This window comes from Lonchura striata, chromosome 3 (assembly GCF_050655825.1).
Source record: "Lonchura striata isolate lonStrDom1 chromosome 3, ASM5065582v1, whole genome shotgun sequence".
In the NCBI taxonomy this organism is placed as follows: domain Eukaryota; kingdom Metazoa; phylum Chordata; class Aves; order Passeriformes; family Estrildidae; genus Lonchura; species Lonchura striata.
The window spans coordinates 36,546,246-36,568,261 of record NC_140705.1 but is presented as its reverse complement, the minus strand read 5'-3'; the positions used below and the strand labels follow the sequence as shown (position 1 = coordinate 36,568,261).

The 22,016-nt window shown below is 39.3% G+C and overlaps 1 protein-coding gene across 3 annotated transcripts; it reads right to left on the bottom strand.

The window, feature by feature from the left end:
* Positions 1–1,075: 1,075 nt before the first annotated feature.
* On the bottom strand, positions 1,076–21,874 carry CASP8AP2 (caspase 8 associated protein 2). 3 transcript variants are annotated; one of them, XM_021545469.4, is made up of 10 exons: positions 21,456–21,873; positions 20,380–20,455; positions 19,195–19,275; positions 17,357–17,457; positions 16,135–16,209; positions 14,834–14,949; positions 10,530–13,033; positions 6,621–9,549; positions 5,002–5,101; positions 1,076–3,725 (listed from the first exon to the last, which is right to left on the bottom strand). In XM_021545469.4, exons 2-10 carry the CDS (start codon positions 20,426–20,428, stop codon positions 3,669–3,671), a joined length of 6,012 nt encoding a protein of 2,003 aa, XP_021401144.1. In that variant the 5' UTR covers positions 20,429–20,455; positions 21,456–21,873; the 3' UTR covers positions 1,076–3,668. The 3 variants fall into 3 exon arrangements, with proteins under 3 accessions (XP_021401144.1, XP_021401150.1, XP_085432578.1); XM_021545475.4 differs by lacking the exon at positions 21,456–21,873 and adding an exon at positions 20,776–21,076; XM_085576452.1 differs by lacking the exon at positions 16,135–16,209 and having other exon boundaries at positions 21,456–21,874.
* Positions 21,875–22,016: the final 142 nt, after the last annotated feature.

The following is a 22,016-nucleotide window of genomic DNA, read 5'->3' as shown; positions in this document are numbered from 1 at the left end:
CAATTCTGACATCACAACAAAGCTAAAAGTACAGGGTCAAAACCGAAGTGCACGTGCTTTCTGCTGTCTCACCAAACCCAGCATCAATTGGATGTGAACAGTAAGCTGGATAACAGGCTGCAGCCAAAGCCATTTAGGTATGGGCATAACAAAATGCAAAGTTGACACTACAGAATTTTAGCTTTAGCCTAAACTACTGAACTGGTACAGTGTACTCTCATTGTCTAGAAATACCTTGGCTTACTTAAAAAGCCACTTGAACTTTTTCCATTTTACTACAAACATTACTCTTACTACTGGTACAAAATCGTTCCTTCCAGAGCAAGTTACCTTTCACAGGAATCAGCCAGCCACCCCCAAAACTTTATCCATCTTTCCTAGCAAAGCCAATTCTGCTCCAGAAATGCTTCAACTGATTTCATAGATTCTTCTAAGAAATCCTTAAAGACTGTTTCTCAGCATGCTTTAGTACTGCTGCTTCCCTTCATGAAGACAAATTGCTAAAGATTATTCTGCATCTGGTTTTTGAGTGAAAACAATGAGAGGAAAGCCTTAATGGGAATAGCTATGTGTTGCTGGATTGACATCTAAGAAGTGTCCTGAGCTAAGAAAACTCTTGTAGGTACACCTTTAGCTGCCAACAGACTTTGCCTTAGAGAGAATCACTCAAAATTCAATGCCCAATGCCCCATGATTTCACTATCCTGCACATCTCCATGAACCCCACTCCCTGAATTCAAACGTTGGAAAATTTTTGAATACTCACATCCATTAAACAGAATCCTATAAAAATATGTTTATTTTTATATCTGTTGGATAGAAGTAGCCTTATCCTTCAGTAGCAAGTTGGAGTAAGACTCTCAAAGGGCCACCAGCTACACTCTTCCAGTGAAAGGTCTTGCACATGAAATGATCTTTCTCCTTTGTAATATTCCACTCAACAATAACTCCATGTTTCCAGAAAAAAGACTGAAGTTGTAGGTCCTGTTTCATAAGTGGCTTAAGGGTTTTATGTAGATTGTGAAACTCTCCAATTTCCAGTCAGTTTGTACTCAGAGCAGTAATTACAACAGAGCAGCAGCCGACAACTTCAATGTTTATTGGTCAGAACATCAACATAGCTACTCACTTAAACTAAGAGAATTAAATTTTAATGCTGCTTCACAGCATGTGTAGCTGTCAAGCCATTAACCAACAGTTCTAGAAAATATTTTGCTTTACCTGAGGTTTCACAAAGTAGACTGTAAAATTACATACAGTACATTTGGCATATAAGTATCAAAATTCTTGTTGGAGAAATAAATTACAAACAATGGTACAAAACCACTCCAAGCCAACCTTTGTTCAACAAGAACATGTGTGTGAGTTTTAAGAGTTTTATTTTTTGTATTGCTCTTACAGTAAGCAAACTATTCAGCTTATACAAAATAAACCTGTAGTTTTATATACTTAAAAAAATCATCTTTGGCTAAATGAAGCTCTTTCTATTTTTATACATATATTTATATATATACAAACATCAGATATTTTACATGACCACATAGGAACCTGTACACATAGATACAATAGAGAGAACATTAACCAAGTTTCACACTTTACAAAAAAAAGAGTCCCAGTCAGAGTCAAAACAGTCAAACCCTGCCCCCATCACCTATACAGATATGAAAGTAAGTAAACACAGACAAGGAATATACAACTTTGTAATAAAATACTGCCTGCCTTTTTTTTTGACGCAGAGAGGAAATACTTAAGTGAAGTGACTTCCCTCAGTGCCTTCAGTACTGTGCACATGTTGATCTCTAAGCATATGGTTGAAACAATACTCTTAGGAGAGTCTGATTTTTACACACACATGAACACTTCTCTGCAAACTGACTATTCTGAAAACAGTTTCAATTAGATTTAAATCTCCAACAAATTAACAACTGTAACAAACGTTTTTAAGAACAAGCACGGGTTGTAGCACTGATCTCCCACCAAAATTACCAGGCACTGACAGCAAAGCATGGAAGGTGGGATCTGATCATTGAAAGCAAACATTTCAGAAACAAGCACGAAAGATGGAAGACTGCCAGAACTGACATAATTGCCCACTCAAGTCATTCCTTGCAACAGTTTCCAGAGCACTGCCTAAAACAAGGACAATGCACTGTTTGGCAGCATGTAGGTCACATGTAGGATACTCCAAAGGGGTCAGTGACAACATCACTGACAAATTATCTGATGGTTTATTAGAAAGATAAGTCTGTCCCATTAGTTGGAGAGAGAACAAAAAACATGCTGACATTGAAGAAATGGTCACTGGACTCTGAAAAAGAGCTAATTCAATCCAAGTTGAAAGGCAATGCACTTAGGTGAGGGCTATTAAATGAAGTATAACCGTACTCAGCAGATGCTCTGACTGAATAAAGACTACAGCAATTCCAATCCTCCATAGAAAATAAAACCTCAAAAATGAATGAATTCATTAAACAAAACCCCTTTCAACTTCAAGGGATGTTTCTCAGAGAGAAGAAAAAAACAAAACCTTTTTAGAAATTTGGGATAAAACAGTAGTTATGTATGAGATGTGTGAGTAAATACATATATCCACACACACACATACTTAAGGTATGTTCTAGTAAAACTGGAAACAGTTATAACAGATTTTTAAAATAGAACATAATGAATTTCTAATGCACTAAACAATTTGTAAAGATAGATGCAATTGCTGTCAAAACATGCCAAGTTGACAAGCTTTTGAAAACTGCCTGTTTTTATAGAAAAGTTTTGCTTCTGTTTAGTAAACACAGTCACATTTTATGAAACTGTAAAGGTTTGTTTCTAAATTAATTAAAAAAAAACAACACTTCTCAATATTTAATTTTTTTTAACAAAACAGAATGTTTAATATGTTGCAGGCGTCAATGAAGTACCTTTTCCAGAAGTAATTTGGAACAGAAAAACATAATGGCCTTTGCAGAGGAGCGTTCATGTAAAGTAACATTTACGCCACCCTGCACTCTGACTGTTCTGGAAACAGATTCTGTTAGAGCTACATCTCTTGTAAGTAAACAATTGTCACAAATGTTTGTTTAGAACAAGCTGCAAGATCCACCTATTCCTGAGCAACAGAATTCAATTACCAGATAAGCAACTTTTGGAATCATTGCTATCACTGCCCTGCTTTATTTTAAAAGAAAAAGACCTCACTTCTTAAAATATGTTCCACAGTCACCAAGATGACCTACCTGTCATTTTCCAGGATTATCAACCAACTGGATTCCAAAGCACTCTCACTTTTTAAGATCACAGTTCGACATCAGCACATGGAGAACTTCTGACAAGTGAAGCAAGAGCCACCACTCCCACTCCTGCCCCTGTCTCCACCCACAGAACACCTTTAACTAACAGGAGATGACCCCCTTGAAATGACACTGCCCCATCCGCAGTGTCCAAACCCTTTCTTTCCTAGCCACTTGGTTTGTGAAGTTCCCTCTGTATTACTCTGTCAAAGGAGTTCAGAGGAAACTCAGACAAGTAAATACCAACAGTGCACTGGATTTACCAAACTCGGTATTCTGACTTGGATACCTCCCCGTAATCCCACCAGTATGAATGCAGTGGCTCCAGTCCATCCCTGCAGGTAACAACTAAGACATGTAACCATGAAGCGACTTGGTTTGAGTCTACTTGCACTTGGATTTCTTGAACAGCTTCATTAACTGCTTGAATCGTTCTGAAACCTAAGAGAGGACAAAAATTACATATCATTAAAGCCCCCAACTTCCATACCTACCAAGACAGACTGATCTGATATCAAGACCACCACTATTTGCTTTGAAGAAATTTTAGTAGGAGAATTTTAGGAGCACAATTAACAAATTAACTGGATCTAGGAAGTCTTCCTATACCTTTCACATTTGAAATAGCTTCCAGGTTAATCAAAGACAGCTAGAGCCAACACAGGTTTAACACAGATTTCCCTATAAGGAGGAAAAAATGAAGGCTTCAAAGCCAATTAGCCTTGAATTTACCACACATAACCATGAGTAAGAGGCAAATGTAGAGACAAAAGCCTATTTTGTACTACACAAAAGCACCGTTTATAGGTTATTTCCTACTCTCTTGCACAATTGTTGCTTCAGGTATTTCTTGCCCATCATGGAGTAATCTGCCTGCCAGGAATTTTACATAACTGGTCTGTAGATCAGAATAAAAAGCCTTTTTGCTGAACATAGCTACAGCTGAAGTATTAACTTCATTCAGCCATTCAGCTCTAAACTACTACTTTTTATTGCTGCATACATCTTGCTACAGCATATTCATGATCCACCAAACTTGGAAGAGAGGCATAAATGCACATTGTTTTATCTAACCAGTCACCCCAGCTGCTTCTAAAGCCCACAAAAACTCTACAACTATAAATACAATATCCTAAAAGCCAAATTCCAATCATGCAGGATTTCCTAATGGAGTCAAACATGTTTCTCCCTTTCTAGATTTGCAGAATACATATTAAGAGAACAATTCAACTCAAGTATAAAGTTAGATGCAAACTTCTGGGAACATTCTACATTAATTTGGTACCTGCATCTTTTGAAACTTTTACATTAAAAGGTGAAAGGAAAAATAGAAACATCTTAATTTAAAATGTCCTTTCTGCACAATCATGATACTTTTCCTCAGCTCTAAATTCAATCTTTTTCTAATTTATTAAAGGTGTCCAAAGGCTTCAGGCCTCTCAAATTTGTCTTTAAGTGTTGATCCAATAACAGAACAATCCTGTTGTACCTGATTATGAGTGGAGCAGTTCCAATGTACCAATCAAAACAGGTACTGAGGAATCCCCATAATACCCCTATATGTATTTTTAAGAAGTAACAACTAGCAGAATCTAGATTCTTTTTTCAGGAAAAGAAAACTACAGATTTGCAGGAGATCTCAAATGATTTTTGTTCAAGTGTAATTGTAAATATAAGAATACTGATGGTAGTATATATAAAAATGATCATCACCTACCTGACTTGGGCTTTTGTTCAGCCTAGTGGCCAAGGAAACAAAGGTTTTGCTTGATGGTCCTTTTCTCTGACATTCCAGTAAAATTTCTCGGTCATCATTTCTACAGCAAAAATGCATTTTTAAAATATTAATACATATAGTTATGTACATACACAAGCAAAATAATACATACAGGTATATATAAAATTCAGAGTATTTCTAAACTGCAGAACGTGAGTTCAAAAGCAGCAACAAATTTGTGGAGGATCCTTTCTTCTACCAGCACAGAGTAACAGAGACAGTGGTAGTGGAGATTATGTTCCCCTACTAGGAAGAGCAGGATTGTCAGAATAGAGTCAGCCCCAAACCAAAGAGTTTTAAGGTTCTAAACCAGATATTTAAACTTAAATTGAAAGGAACTCAAACTCAACAGAGATTAGCAGTTCCAGCCTCAGTTTGCATGGCTGAACAGCAGCTCTCACTTAAGGCCCACTGACGTTTGACTTCTCTAAGTGGCTTAATGTAACAAACATACTCAGAGAACATCTACTGCTCACGTGAGAATAAAAAAACCAGGAGTCTATTCTGAAGTGCATCACCAATTTCGTGTTTGTCTCATCAATGAATTCAGGCAAAATGTGTATGGAGAGCAATTTTATTTGACTGAAGCCTATCATACTTCAACAAATTATACTTATTTTCTTCCATTTCGAAGAAAAATATAATGACTAGTTACTTCAATAAATGTATTTAAAAAAAATAAACAAAAGTTCAAAGATAAACAAAAACTGCAAAACTGAAAACCAGGTCATATTCATACAGAAAACTGTAAGTCTCTTTCGACCTTTTGATTTGCACATTAAAAAATCACATTAGCTTTTGCTGTCTTTTTTCTGTGAAGGAACTGATTTTCTTATAAAATGATACCTAGAAACTTACTATATCTGAACTATAGTTTAGAAAAGTCTGTCCTGAAACTTTTAGAAGCCCCTTTATAAAGTGTTTATTGTATCAAGTTACAGCAAGAACAGCAAAACCTGCCAACTATAATTTCTTAAAAATAAGAATACACCACAATAATTTTGCATGTATTATTGACATGGACAGCCGTATCATTTGTCACCCACATCCTGCAAATCAGAATAGAGAGTTGAAAGGTTGACTGGTACATTTCCACAGATTGAACAGCTCAGACCCAAACTGCTCACTCTTATGCCTCCCTCAGAAGGAGAAATCTTTAGCTGTTCTTCCTCAGTCACCAGTGCCTCATAGGAATACCAAGGATCTTCATCCCCTACCAAGCCTGGCTGGAATTTATGATAGAAAAAATAAACCAGGTAGAGAAAATAATAAGAACATAGAGTAGATTACAGTAGGTCTTGTTACCTTGGCACATAAGCTTTGAAAACAACAGCCAAGAGGTCTCCTGATTTGGGAGATGTGGGTAAGTGATGGACATCAATCTCCCTCAGCAATCCTACATTGATAAAAGGAGGCTCCCATTCCCCTTTTTAGACAAGGGTGTAGAACTACTGAATAACTTTGGTCAATAGCTAAAAACCCTCTTCTTCCCTCTTTTCAGTGTTTCACATGGTTTTAAAAAACCCTAAAGTAATTAGGCGGATCAAATCAGAAATTACCTTGTCCAGGAAACTACTACTTCTCCCTTCTTTTTAATGATGTTTTTGGCATAGAGGCTAGGTGATGATGGAGATGAAGCCATGGGAGTAGAGTCTTTATTCTGCTGCAGGTCATTCTTCTTACTGGAACATTGCTTGAGTGATGAATTTCTATCTTCAAACCTGACATTACCTTCATCGCTGCCCTCACCCGATTCAGTTCCTTTTCGTTGCCTTTTTGAATTGGAATTCTCTTTGACAATCTCTTTTTTCCTCTTTTTATTAGTTTTATCATCTATACTTATCTGACATCCTCCACTAGTCTTTGAACTGGGTTTTGTTTCAAGATCACATTCACCTGCTACAGTCTCATTAGAAAGCTCTTCTGTTAGGTCTACAGATGAATCAAAGCACTCTTCCAGTTCTTCCTTTTTATCACTGACTTCTGAGTTTCCTGTTGAAGTTCCCCGAGTCCCATTATCTGCTCTGGATTCCATTGTATGACATGAAGTTTCACTAACAATACCATCTGTTATGCATGACTTCATACTGCATCCAGCAGGAAAAGAATCTTGAGATCTAACATGCATTTCATTTATGTTTTCAGATACGTGCAACTTCTGTGCCTCAGACTGCTCAGAGCCTTTTTCTGGGCTTTCAGTGTTGTGTCTCTCTTTGTCTGAAGATTTTCTACAGGTTACAAGCAAGCCAGTAGTTTCTTCCTTTCCAGTACTACTGTGTGACTCCTTCAGAGGCTGAGCTAAGGTAGGATTTTGTTCTTGTTCAGTGCTGAGATTAGGCAAGTGATCCGTCTTAACCAGACCTGGTTTGACAGTTTCTTTCACGGTGGCACTCTGGCTGTCCTTTTCTTTTCCTCCCGTTCTCATTTCTCCTTTTCCAATCTTGGCTGAGCATGCCTGTGCCTCCTTCACTGGCATCTGATCAGATGCTGGTGAGGCAGATGGCACTGTCCGCCGAATCTTTACAATAAAATGATCATTGGATTTCTCCATGATCACTGCTTGCATTGGCAGGCTGGGGCGACACTGAAAACCGGGAGCAACAGGCCGACTTGTCCAAGATGATGAACAACTTGATTTACTGCTTGAGTTATCAGATTCTAAAGCCAAATGAATGTCTTGTTCAGTGGCATCCTCCTCTCCAAGAAGTGCATCTTCACTGTAATGTGCACTAACAACACCCTCTGGAGCTGAGCTAGAATTATTCTCTGGTTTTAGGAAGCTGAGGTGAGCATCTGATTTCAAAGGAGATGGAATTGTTAAGGAAACAGCCAAATCTTCAAGGAGGATAGAAGAAATACACGATTTAGTCTTCTGTAAATTGCATTCATCTTCTTTGCATGAAGCTGAGTTTGTGGAAACTTCAAACATACAGTTCTCATCCAGCACATCTGGATCAACAGGCATCTGAGGCCTAGATGCTAATGAGGGAGCTCTTACAGGTGAAACAATAGTCCAACTTATATCCTCATCCAGTTTACAATCCATGGATGCCTCCTTTGGAGTGATGTCTTGCTCCAGTTCAGGAGTATTATCCCTGCATTTATGACTGTCTAAAAACTGTTTTTCTGGAGTCCTGAATTCACAATCGTTTCTATTGATATTGCCACCATTTTTTTCCAAGAGATCAGAACCTTGTAATAAGCTTTTGAAAATTTCACCCATTTGAGCATCACTTACTAGATTAAATGTAAGACTGGATGCTTGTTGTTCTGTGAGAAGCTCATAACTAAGATCAGACTTGTTAGCATCTCTGGACAGCTGGAGTCCTTCCTTCTCATATTTAACACCCTTCAGTGGAGTAAGAGTGTTTTGTAAATTATTCTCTTTAGAGAGGTGAACTTTTGTTTGGGAATTTCTTGTATTATCAATGGAATTAAGACATTTTGTAAAGGCAGTTTTTGGTGCACCTGTCTTATTTTTCTCATGGTGACAGTTAGATTGCTCATAATCCACAGTTTGTTTTGAAATACATTCTTCAGGCTTTTGAGAACCTTCTTTCAGGGACTTTTTTCTAGATCTGTCCACATCATTTTTATGATTGATCTTGTGGTTTTGCTTTCCAGCTCTTTCAAACTTCCCTTCTTCACCCTCATTTTCCACATCACACAGCTTTATTATAATTTTCCTTATCTTTTCAAATAAGTAATCAAGTTGTTCATCTACAAATTTCCACAACTGTTTTTTCATATCTGATACTTGCTGGTCAAAAAGACGGTCCACTATTGCATTCTTTTTAACTTGTTTAAGTTTTGACTCTATAATGTCACAAATACTCAATTTTAATGTATCACCTAATGCACACATCTTGGAAAAATTCAAATATCTTATTAATGCTGTAAAATTTATGATCCCAGATTCTATAATTCTGTGAAAATGCTGAACTGGAAAGTGTACTTTGAATTTCATGTAACTTTTCCTCATCTGTTTTCGTATAGCTCTGAGCATCTGCATGATTTCTTGTATATTTGAAGGTTCAACAATAACATGAACTATTTTTTCAAGACAAGCAATGCTCACAGTTTTGTTTTTCTTCATATTCTTTGAAGATCTGAAGGTCTGATTTTTATGCCTGTCTCTGTTCTTTTGTGTGCTTACTTGCACAGAAACAAATTTTCCATTATCTTCATTGCAGTGCACAGTTTTGCTATTTTGATTCTGTGGGCTGCTGGTCAAATTTCGTGTCTCAGAAGAAGATTTTGGTCTTGACTTTTTTTTATTTTCAGAGCCTCTCTCTGGTTTAGATCCTTCTTTATCTTCATCACTACTTACGATTTCACCTTCTTCTAATTCATCTGAAGAGACACTTAGCTGAGACTCCATCTCTAAGTGTTCATCAGACATGCTAACTGGCTTTTGATTTTCTTTGTTTACTTCCTTTGACAAGTTCTTTGAGGGACAGATAACAACAGTACTTTCAGGCATTAAATCTATAAAAAGAAAACAGTTTGCTAATCACCACAAAGAATGCAATTTTAAACAGGTATTTTCAGACAAATGTGCAAGATTCTCTTCTGTAAAATGATTATTCAGAACTGTTTGAACTCAGGAAGCCTGAGCTATAATGAGTTTAGGTGGTTTGCTTTAGCAGCTGCTAGTTTGATATATTTTTTTTGAGCTTTAAAGGGCAAATAAAGCTTTATTTTGAGCTTTAAGGGGCCTCAGCATTTCACCAAACACATATGAACTATCTCGCAAATACATCAATTGGAAAGACATAAATATAGTAGTTTTCAGTTTCAAATTTCTTTCCATTTACTTTAACAAGTTTTCTGATTACTTTACCAGCTAAACTGTAAGTCTTACATCATTATGAACTAACATTTACATACAATAATTGGCTTTTATTTTAACAATTTCAAAATTAAAACAAATTTAGAACAAATGACCCAATGTTTTAATAATCCCGTACAGAGTTACACTCTGAAACATAAGAAACCAGATTTCAATGCCACTTTTCTAGTACAAAATCTAAATTTCCAAGATTTTTTTTTGCTTTAATTTCAGTAGGATATTAGAAGGAAGACTTAAATTCACAAATACTTGAAAGTATATGATCCTACATAACTTCCACAATTTCAAAGAAAACCTAGAGATCTATGCAAAATTAGCCACAATTAAGGAATGTGTATGTATTTTTTTTAGGAAGTTAACAAAAAACTCTTATTTCAACCAGTTTTCTGTAAATAGTGACCAACTCCAGTTTTAGAGAACTAATATGCAAATGGCTAGAATCCTGGCTGCAACATTAAATGCTGTCACCACTAACAAAAAGGCCACTTGGACACACACAACTTAAGAACACACAATTTGTATTTTTCAGAAAGCAGTCAAAAGAATTTCTGCTTTCTATGAGTGGATCTTCTAAATTTTATGTAGAAAATAAATCAGAATATACAGATACAAATACCTTTGATGTAAGTCTTCACAAGGCCTTTACAGGGACTTTCCATCTTCAGTGCTTTAGCCAAGGGACGCACTGGACTGTTCAGTGGGCTGATTGCCTTTGGAATATACCTCAAGTGATTGAGATCAATGCTCAGTATTGAGCTGTCATCATCAACAGCAACTGGGTTAGTTTCTCTCTCTTTAGTTACAGGACACATCTCGCCACTGAGAGAAGACGCTGTTGCAGTACTGTTATCAGTAAGGTCTGGCCCCAGATCACAAGTATTCTGGTCAACTAGTGGCTCATCCTTATCACTTATAGTTCTGTCCAGCGAATGAGATGTACTCTTATTAACTTCACAGATACTCTTTTTCTCAATGGGAGAGTCAACATTTTCTGCAGCCAGGTGATCATCATCCCTAACTACTTCCATTAAAGAGTCTGGTTTTGTTTCACTGCTATCATCTGTAATATCAGAGGACTGCAGGTCACCAGAACTTCTGGCTTCTGAGTCATCCAAGACAACATTTTGAGAGCCACATTGACCTGCAGAGCTTTCTATGTTAGCAGCCAGCCCTATTTTATCTTCCTCTTTCTCCTCTGCTGCTGACTCTAGGAGATCTCCCACACTTGCACTTGCAGGTTTAGGTCGTGCCACTTCTGCTGCTGGTACATAATCATCCTGCCTCTCACCCTCTGTCACAGGAAGCTCTTCACACACTGCCACACTCCCTGTCACCTCCAGGGGCAAACATTCAGGGTGGTTCAGACCTGACATTGCTGCTGTTTTTACTGAGGCATCCAATTCAACTGGATCACAAGCCTCTGCTGCTTCTGAAGGCATTTCAGCCTCCATCTCATCAGGAACCAGCACCTTTGCTGCTTCTGGCAAGGCTTGGGGCTGTACCTGACCCCCTTCTTCTTCTGGTAAGGCTTCTGAGCTTGGTTCATCAGCTGTGACTGCTGGCAACGCTTCAGACTGTGCTGGATCTGCTACTGCTACTTTCAAGGCTCCATTTTCAGAACTGACAGAAACAGGCAGTGCTGGTTCCATGCTGCTCTGAGCTACAGCATCCAGAACTTGTAGTGAATGACTGTGCTCTGTGGGACCACAGTCTGGAGGGTGGGCAGAATCTAAGAGTTCTGCTTTCAGTGTGAGCTCAGTACTTCCCTCATCAGTGGCCTTTTGGGAAGGTGTTTTAAGTCCATCCATTGCAGAGAGACATTGCTTCTTATTAGGAGAAAGAGTTAAATTTAGCTTTTCCATAAAGCTAAGTTTTAAGTCTTTGCTTTTTGGCCCAGTGCGATTACCTTTAGTTTTGGGTATCTTATAATTTTTTAAACTATCTGCTACTCTGGATGTTCCTTCCAGCTTAGATGATTTGTTTCTCTCACTTTTTGTAACATGTGTACCTTTCTTGGAGTCTTTTACAGATTGGTGAGAAAATTCCTTTGCAAGTTTTTTTTCATTTCTAAAATGTCTATTTTCATCCTGCTCCTCTCTTTCCCTTTTCCTTTTTTCTTCAGTTCTGTGTCTTTCTGATTTGGAATGTGCTGTTTCCCATTCATGTCTACTACTACTTTCCTTCAAGCGTGCATATTTATGCTCTCTGCTGTTGGAATTAGAAGGTGAAGTCCTTTCTTCTCGAGAGGTATTATCATCTGTTCCCCAGTCTCTCTTGCAGTCAATGCGTTTTACTTTTCTAGACTGTTCCACATGACATTTATGTGATTCATGAAGACTCTTTACATGTTCATTCTTGGAGTGTGGACTGCTTCCCCTACTAGGCCTCCTTGGTTGTTCTTGCAGCTTCTCATTCAGTTTATTTTTTTGGCCAGCGTGTTTTTCACCTTTATCATGTGTTTTAATGTCTTTTTTTAATACATTTTGTAATCTCTCATCAGCATACAATTCACTTCTTGTTTGAAATCTGTCTTTACCAGCTGTCTGTTTCTCCCAGGAAGAAGTACCCCTTTCTACTCTTCTTTCCACACTTGGACTGGATTTGAGTTTTGTGCTCTGACTTTTTTGTTGCAACTCATTTTTACTAGCCTTCTCTGAGAGGGTTTTCAGCTTCTGTTGAGGATCCAAGTTCCCCTCCTCACTGTCACCATCATTTCCAGTGCTCTGATGTACTTCTCTTTTGTATTTGCTGACATTTCCCCTGCTGTGCTGTTCATTACTTTTAGTTTCTTTTCTTTCCTTTCTGTTTTCCTTGCTGGCATGGCTGGAGGTATGGTCATAGCTCAGTGCACATGTGTGAGTACCATCATTGCAGAGCTCTTCAGGAGGGTACCTCGGCAAGAGTGGAGTGTTCCTTTTTTCAGAGCCACACTTCCCACTGTCCATGTTATGAGATGAGTAGCTGTGGTATGCATCTTTTGAAGAGTCATTTTTCATTCTATGCTCTATCTTCATATTGTCACCAAAATCAGAAGGTCTGAGTTTGCAATCTTTTGTTTTAGTTGATCCTGGAAGGTATGTTCTGGTGAAAACACTTCGATGGTTGGGAAATTCCGACAGCCTGTTTATAAGAACAAAAGAAGTTATGTTACTTTTAAATTTATTTAAACATAACTAAAGCTGAACTGCAATGAAACCACGTTTCTATAAAAATTGTTAGCACTTTCAATTTCAAGCTGAAAAAAAGGGTGCTACAAAAAAAAAAAAAATTTTATCAGCACAAAACAAAAGAATGTAATTTATATACATATTTTCCAGAAGAAATTCATCGAAAGAAAAATCAAGATTTATGAAAGGAAGTGCTGTATTGAGCCTAGTAAACAATTTCAGTAATTCAAATCAGTATTTCATTGTCCAGCAATAAAAAGACCTCTCCCCCAGGAGAAAAAAAAAAAAAAAGTTCTTCTTTACAGCATTAGTGATTTAAATAATAATAATTTAAAAACCATCAATAAGCAAATAAAACTACATTTGTGGGTTGTTGCAAGCTCCAGAAAACAAGTACTACATTATGATAAACCAAGGCTCATCAGGGCTACATGCTACTGCTGAGAAGTCACCATATTAAAAATAACTTAAAAATCAAATTAGAAAGGGTATACATGCATGATTAATGTAATTGTATCCAAACTGTGTTTGGTTTTGTGGTTTTATAGTTGACAGTGTTTTTTTGAGACAAACACTAACAATTCCTTGAAGATATTAACTTTAAAATAATCTTTACACACAGGTGCATTGCTTAAGAAATGCTAATTTACTATAAACCATACAGCAGACAAGGCATGTTTCTAAGATCTCAAGGTGCCAATTTCCCCACAATTTTCCATGATGGATGCCTCCAAAATACCAAGATCAAATACCTTGTTCACAAACTTTCATCACCATCACATGATATTGCAATGGAACTTGTAAAGTATATAAAGTGGTCAAATATTTAAAACAAGTAAGTGTTTTTCAAAGACTTCCATTTAAAATTCAGAATACTGCACTCAAAGATGTGAAAATAGCAGCAGTTGTGTGTGAAAGCTGATGAGCTGAAAGAACTACACATGTCGAAACCTCTTGATCTCCATCACATTGTGCCTTGTTATTCTCTGTATTTAGCAAAGAAACCAGCATAGTTTATATGCATCTAGCCTTTAGCACAGGAATCTCAAAGAAACCTTCTTTACAACGTCTTGGTGCAGGAAAATATCAAATGGTCAAAACAAAATACAAACAAACCAATGATGTGTGACCCAAGTGACAAGGAGGTAATCTTCTGACAAGGCGGTGTCCTGAATCCCAAACCCCTGCTCTGGTTTTCCATGGCTCAGAAACCTTACTGTCAGCTACTCTCCCATCTATACTTCACTGTTTCAACTCGTTCCACTAACATTAGTGGTACACAGAAATAACCAAGAATTCTCTAGTTGTTACCCCCCACCACTGGAGACAGGGATTTCATATCTTGCCAGGAAAACATTATATAATCTATTTCTTCTCAGTTGTTGTCTGAGAAGTTCCATGCAATTCATATGTGAGGCCATAAAACAGACACAATTCAGCTTCAAAACTAGTAAGATAATGCTTTTAAACATGCAAGAGGGTTAGATAACCCACAAGGAATAGTGGGTTACAAACAAACAAAAATTCATGTAAATGGTCACCACTTGGACTCCTTAGTTTCTTAAGTAGAATCCCAAGACCTCATCAGGCAAAGGAGACCTGTATTTCCTCTGTACTGGTTCTAAACGATACAATAATCTACTAAGTAATGATTTTTTCATTGTTCTTTTTAAAATACATACAAACATTTCAAACAAGTATATAAACATGATCAGACCAAAAGCATGTTTTCAGTTCTACTGTCTGTTTGTACCTTTGATGCAGATGACTGATTTCTTCATCCTTACGGTTAATTTCCACTCTCGCTGTTTTGATAAGGGCTGAAATATTCTTTTTGAGAGCCTGGTTTTCATTCTGTAGCATGATATTCTATTTTAAAAATATATAAAACAGACAGTAAGAGAGAGTGGGAGAGAAAAGAACAAGAATTAGCTTGGACATCCAATCATGTAATGAACAACATTGCAAGACAACCACTAGAAAAATGTCCCATCATTGGCAAAGTGACAGTAAAATATACATAAACCCTTTCAAAGAAATCAGAATTATTGAAATCCAAAAAAGTTTGTGGGTTGTTTTTTTTTTAACATTACTCACATTTATGATTCTGTTTGTGGTCCTGGTTATTATTTCAAACATTTCAAGCATACAATTTAGTAAAATTGAAATATGCCATAAAACAAGTGAGCTAAAAAATGATAATCCACTTCTTTGCTTCATTCTTTTACTCATTTCTTTCTTGGTCACTGCACTAAATGAGAGATGTAGCTCTCAAGCACTTTCAGAGAAAGAGGTAAACTGTATTTCTTTCAAGGTATTGAAATCCACTTTGGGTGTTTTATCATTTTAACATTTCTACGTATGATATTCTAGAACCCTGTCAATCCTAGAAACAGTCCCTTCTCTTGGCAATTGTCCTCAGCAAAGCCTGGTCAGAAAGGCAGAGAAGTTTTACAGAAAACAATACAGAAGTGTCACAGGGCAGCAGCTGCTTACCACTGCAAGCCTTAAAACCTTTGGGATTCATGTGTAATATGCAGCAGAGCAGAGCACACTGCAGAATTGCCCCAAATAATCCAGCTCTACAGAATGGCACAGCAAGGGAACAGCAGCTGAAGATGAAGAGCATTTCAGACTTATCAGAATAGCACTATGCTCAAAGCAACACAGACATCTGTTTCCAGTTCTAATGACAGCTCAGGTACCTTTACAGCCCTGTTCCTAGTGCATTAAAAAAACAAGAGTACTGGATACCTTTCTGATAACTATTCATTTGACACGCTTACTTTCTAATCAGAAAGACTGAAGATAGCTTTTAATTAAATAGTCTTACTGCACTCAACATTGTGAAACATTAATTTATCTACAGATTTTGTCAGCAGGCTAGTCCCACAAACCATCCTAGGCAGACCAAGCTCCTAACATCTACAGGGATGCTTTACAAACCACCCATGCAATGGATCAAGTCTGGAAAGCATAAGAAATTGCTTTCTCTAAGCAATATTCCATTTACTTTGCATGATCTTGACAATATTTCCCTTTGAACTACAATACCTGTGCCTGTATTTCTTTAAATCTCTTCATCAACTCTTTAATTTGCTGCTGACATTTTCCATATTCTGCCTGCAACTGTCAAAGAGAGAAGAATTCACAGCACAGAAGTGGACTTAATTATACAGAAGAGTTACTTCTCTAGATCTATAGTTAGTTAACACACTAATGTATATTAAACCCCCCTCTTTTTCCCCCAAAGAAACACATGAAAGCCATATTAAAACAAAAGGCTTCCATATGCTCCAATTGGTATGCTGGTCTCTAAAACAACACAAATACTCAGAGGAAATCTGTGTGTGCTTGCCTCACAGTAATAGGTTAAGAATAACAGGAAATCATATTATTGCAAAATTAAAGACACAACTACTAAGGAGCAGGAGTTCTGAGAGCCAAATAGACTCTCGACAGATCTCATGTAACACAAAACAGGTAAGGGAAAACACAACAAAAAGTTACTACAAACAAACTTGGACTGTAAAAATAGACTGCAAAGGACACAATCCTGCTGAGATCACAAAGTTAAGGAAAATAAATTTGGCAAGAGCTCTTCTTTAGAGGTAGATAGTAACAAAGCTTTCACAGGAGAATGGACAACTTCCACTCCAACTTTCCAACTTGCAAAGTGATATTTTCATCACTAAGTGGAGTCCTGTAAGGTTCACTCCTACTTATTCTATAACATCTGTGAATGCCACCCCTTTTATGCCATTTAAATGTGTCTTAAAGGACAGGATTGGTGATGCTACTTAAGTGAGTGTTGCTTTGATTTGCTAGAATCAGTTACCTACTGCATGGCCACTTTCAGTCTCAAGGACAGAATTTAACAATATGTAAGATAGGTCATGGATTTATCTGCTTTACTCTGGTAAAACTTGTTGGGAGAAATGTCAAGACTAGTTTTGTATTAGATATCTGACCAGATCCTTGACTACAGAGAAACCACAATACATTTTCTCACAACACAGCTGATAAATGAACTGCATGCAAAGCATGAGAGATGGGAACATAGCATGTCACAGAGTGACAGCTTCACTTCTTCAGATGAACTTGTTGTTTTAAGAGTTTATTAGCACACTCTTGTCTTTATTTATTTAAAAAGAGACTATTTTTCCTACAATGTGAGCATGCTGACATTTTCTGTACTTTACTTTTTACACAAGGAAATTTGGAACAAACCCTCCAAAACACCAGAAGTGTTTTTTTTTTCCAAATTAATACATACCTCGTCATAGGATGCTTTCTTTGCAGTCCCTTCTTCAATTAATATCTCATCAAATAAATTTAAGCCACTTCTAGATGGTGTAGTATTTGGAGCAAAATTGTCTATATAAAGAAAAGCAATTACATGAGGAAAAAGGTATTTTTCTAACCATGTTGCATTGTGTACACTGTTCTAGACTGTCTGTGCATTTTGGTTTTACATCTTGTACTTGCAAGGTAACAACACACAAAGCAATTATTACGTGCTCATGTCATGCCGTGTTGCAGTAAGGCACAGGGATTTCTTGAAAGAGCCATCTGTAAGTGAAAGTAAACGAAAAGAAACCCAAACAACCAAAACCAACTGACAAACCAACACCCAAACACCCAAATTAATTAATGACAGTGCTTTTTCCTCAAATCAGACTGGGTGCCCTGTTCATCAAATACAATTAACTGACAGGACCTGGCTTATGACATCCCTGAAATACACATGCATTTGCAGGCAAATAAATGAAGTCAGCTATGAAATCTCTGCTTCCATCCTGTAGACAATACCATAATGCAAAAAGTATTATTAACATAATGCAAAAGGATGCTCTCTGTAGAGAGCAAAGATCTCACCAGCCCTCTCTTCAAATTTAAAAAACCAAGGTCACTAAAAACTGGACTGCATAAAATGTTTTCACTGCACTGCTATTCCTCCTTGTGTCTTTTAATGTTTACTAAGCAATACATCTCCATATAAGAAATATGAACTTAAGAAATACAAAATGCAAAATGAGAAAAAGATATATAGATGTTTTATGTCTGTAGGATACAGTTCTTCATAAAAATTCAATGGTCCTACAGCAGTAATAATGGGAGAGAAATAATTGCTTAAATACTAGAAACAGCATTTCATTAAATGGTACTCTAAGGCTCACAAAAATGAACATGTGCTGGATCCATTTATTTCTCACATTCAAAGAAGTTAAAAGAGGAAATTAATTTACATTAGCTTGTTGTATGTACACAGTTTGTGGTAATGGGGAGTGGGGCTGTGGCTGAGCCTCATCCCCAGTGGGTACAGCTGTGAAAAGCAGGTGAGCAGCATTGAAGGCAATCAGACCTGGAGTGCCCAGGTGCACTGACCATCACCAAAGGAAACAGAGGGCACTCAGGGGCAATGTATGAACAATTAGGGGTATAAAAGGTTGCGCTGAGGAACTCTCTATGGGCAGATGCCTGAAGCCTTCTGGTGAGGTATGGTGTTACTCTGTATGGGAAAATGCTTAAAGCCTTCTGAAATTGTATGGTGATGCTTTGTGTATCCTGGCTGTCTGGACTTCAGCATGTACTGTGGCATATGCTACAACAGCATGTCAAAGTATTTGGAAAGTAACAAAAGCTTTAAAGGATATCTTGAATTTACTGTATCACATCAAAAGTATGTTTTGGATCTCTCACTGGGGATTTAGTGATCAGTGATTGTTGGATCTGATCTTAAAGCTTACAAAAACACACATTAAAGGTGTTTTTCTCTAGGGTAAAATGTCCTACTATCAAGGCACAGGTAAAATAGCTAAAGTTTTCTGCACCCCTTTACATGGTCAAGTATCTTCAAATAGCCAATATCAGTGAAAACTCATTCATTCAGCGAACAGATTTAAGAATTCTCTGCTGCATTTATACAGCAACTATATTTATTAATATATGTCTTATACATTATTAATATGTCTTGAATTTAAACAAGCTGCTTGCTAAAGCGTAGGTTGCACCAGCTAAATGTAAAATAAAAACTAAATACTGTTTTACTTGAAATCAGCCTAAGAAGCAGACTCTGTAATGTGCCAAGCCAAGCAGTGAGACACAACCTACCAGAAACTGACAAACTGCTGTCCAAGCCATCATAAATATCCACAGAGCTCTCATCTCCTTCCCTGAAGGGGGAAGCTTCAGCTAAAGCAATGGGGAAAAAAAAGACCAAAGTAATCATTTAGTAAATTGCAAACTCTACCTTTCCTGTAAAGCCAGTGCAGCTGTGATCCTATACTAGCAGAGAATAGTAGAATTAATAGTACAGACCAGTAAAAGGGGAATTTTATCCAGGAAAATACTGCTACTGTGGAAAAAGGATCAGTCACCAGGGAGCAAAAGACAGTCTTGTAAGATTGACTTGTAAACACTACAAGAACTGTGCATAAAGCAAACTGTGGTAAATAGATTTTAGAATGATAAATAAGTAAACTTGATCTAAGTTTGAAACTGCTTTCTAGAATACACCAAATACAAAAATTATACAACTCAAAAAACAAAAATAAAATATTTGGTATGATAAAACCAGTACTGTTAAAAGACAGATTTCTTGCTAAAGAGAAAGTATTGTAGCAGTCTCTATGATAATACCGACAATTTGCTTTAATACTGCCATCTACTAACACACTACCCAACACTACCTGGTTCTGTAAATGTACTTTAACCTAAATCTCCTCAGTCTCTCTTCATGTCTTTTTGCAATGCCTCTTACCGTTCTTGTCTCTTCTATAAACCTCTCAATTTCTGCACCAAATACTATTTCTATAAAAAAAAAGCATCAATACCCACAGTCCTTCTGAGGCTGGGAATCCCCTAAATATGTGTTAAATTAACCAACTGTGGAGCTGGAAATAAAGAGTACCTTGATTATGGGAACTGTGGTAGTTGATAGCATATTGGCTCTTACAAACAGCAAACAAAGTGCCCCTAACTGTTCAAATGCAGGCTTCATTAAGATACAGTTGAAGGTTAAATTATCCACTGTGAAAGACAGGGAGGAGATCAGTTCCAGGCCCCCTCAAAACATTCCAGAAATCCAAAGTACTCAGGTATGATTTAAATACAAACTCACTAATGGGATAGGGCTTGCATGATATTGTGCCACAACCATTTAATTACACTTGAAGGTCATCAGTACTTGTCACAACTTCAGATTTGTTTTCCAAGTTATTTCTGGACCTATTTATTTGCGCAAGACTGCTTTCATTAATTCCCCACAAGCCAGAAAGTAAAACTAACACTTCTTACCACTGTAGCGGATATCGTACAGTCCCAGTCCATCCTCATCTGCTGCCATGATACAAACTCCCTATGGTTTCCCCATCTACAAGTAAAATGTCAGAGCAAAGGGAACCAATTAATTGGCAATTTCAGAACGGCAACATAGAGCAGCATCATATTGAAGTGCATAAATTACACCAGAGCTACCAGTGGCCCTTGTTCTTCAATAAAATCCACCTTTAGAATAAGAGAACCATTGGATCAAGGTAACCAAATGAGCTTTCAAGAAACATAAGAAATTATCTGTCACTTGAGCAAGCATCCTGAAGATGTTTAAGTGCAACTTATTGATCCTACAAGGAAATTTTGAAATGAAAATCAGCATTACATTCTATGAAAAGGTTATCCAACCGTGCAGTTTACCTAGTTAAAATAATCTGATCTGATAATTCTGATTTCTTCCTCACTGTCCATTTAGAAGCAAATTCCCGTTGTCTGATACCACCAGTCAAACCAGTACGGGGCTGGGGGGCTGGCAGGGAGGCACGCACAGGCACTCGGCAGCGCTGCGCAGCCACCAGCCCGTTCAGAGGCGGCGGCCCCCTCCCTGCACACGCGGGAAGGGGCTCCCGCCGCCCGCCCCAGTTCCCGCCACGGCGGAAGCGCTCGGGACCTCTCGGGGGCCGGAGCGAGCGCGGCACGGCTCCCGCCGGGGCGCGGGCGGTGCCCGGGGGCGCGCGCAGGGCCGGTGCCGCAGGCCGGGCGCGGGGGGCGGGGCCAGCGCCGCGCCAGCCAACGGCCGCAGCCGCTCGGCACATCCGCCGCCGTGACGTCAGCAAACCCCGCCCCCAGCCCCGAGCAGTTGGCGCCAAAGTGAGGCGCGCGGCGCGGCCGTGGCCCCGCCCCCTCGCTCCTTCCCGGCCGCCGGCCTCATCCCGGCCCGGCCCCGAGCGCGGGAAATCGGGCGCTGCTCCCGGCGGGACGAGCCGGGCGCCTCCCGCCTGCCCCGGTCCGGAGCTCACCGCAGTCACCGCTCACGTCGGCCTGTGCCGCGGCCGCTGGAGGCTGCCCGGGGCTGCGGCGCACGACACATACATGCTTACCTGGTGTCGTTCCGCACTGCTGCTGCGGTGCTCCCGAGAAGCCCAAGGTTTAATCCCGGCGGCTGCTGCCGTCGGCGATCCCTCTGCCAAACCCCTGCGGGGACATCGTTACCGCCCGACAGCCGCGCTCGGCCTCCGCGAGCGGCTGCCGCCGGGGGCGTAACGCTCCAGCCGCCCGAGCCGGGGCCACCCGCTGCCGCGTCCGTCACCGCCCGCCCTCGGCCGCCTCCCTGGCCCAGATTTAAAGGGCTCGCGGGCAGGCCAGTCCTGCGGCAGCAGCGGTAGATGGCTCTCCGGGAAGCAGAGAGCAGGGGAGGCCAAGGGCGCGGCACCCGCAGCCGCACCCGCGCGGGGCTCCAGCGCTCCGAGCCAGCGGGACAGCCTCGCTCCGCTCCCGGACGGCGCCCGCAGCGGGAGGGGGGGGCGGCGCGGTGCATGCCGGGAGCTGTAGTCCGGCGGAGGGGAGGGCGCCGCGCGGGGGGCGGGGCTGGGCGGCGGCCGCGCTTCCCGTGACGGCGGCGGGCCGGAAGTTGCTGGTGCTGCGTCCGGCGCGCGCCGCAC

What these genes read in the sequence shown, in the direction of transcription:
- CASP8AP2 (XM_021545469.4), bottom strand. Translation starts at nt 20,428, where the DNA reads ATGGCAGCAGATGAGGATGGACTGGGACTGTACGATATCCGCTACAGT. An exon ending in TTAAAGAAATACAGGCACAG is followed by an intron (nt 14,950 to 16,134) that starts GTATTGTAGTTC and finishes TTTTTAAAATAG; the next exon opens with AATATCATGCTACAGAATGA. An exon ending in GTAGTAGTTTCCTGGACAAG is followed by an intron (nt 5,102 to 6,620) that starts GTAATTTCTGAT and finishes TTTTTGCTGTAG; the next exon opens with AAATGATGACCGAGAAATTT.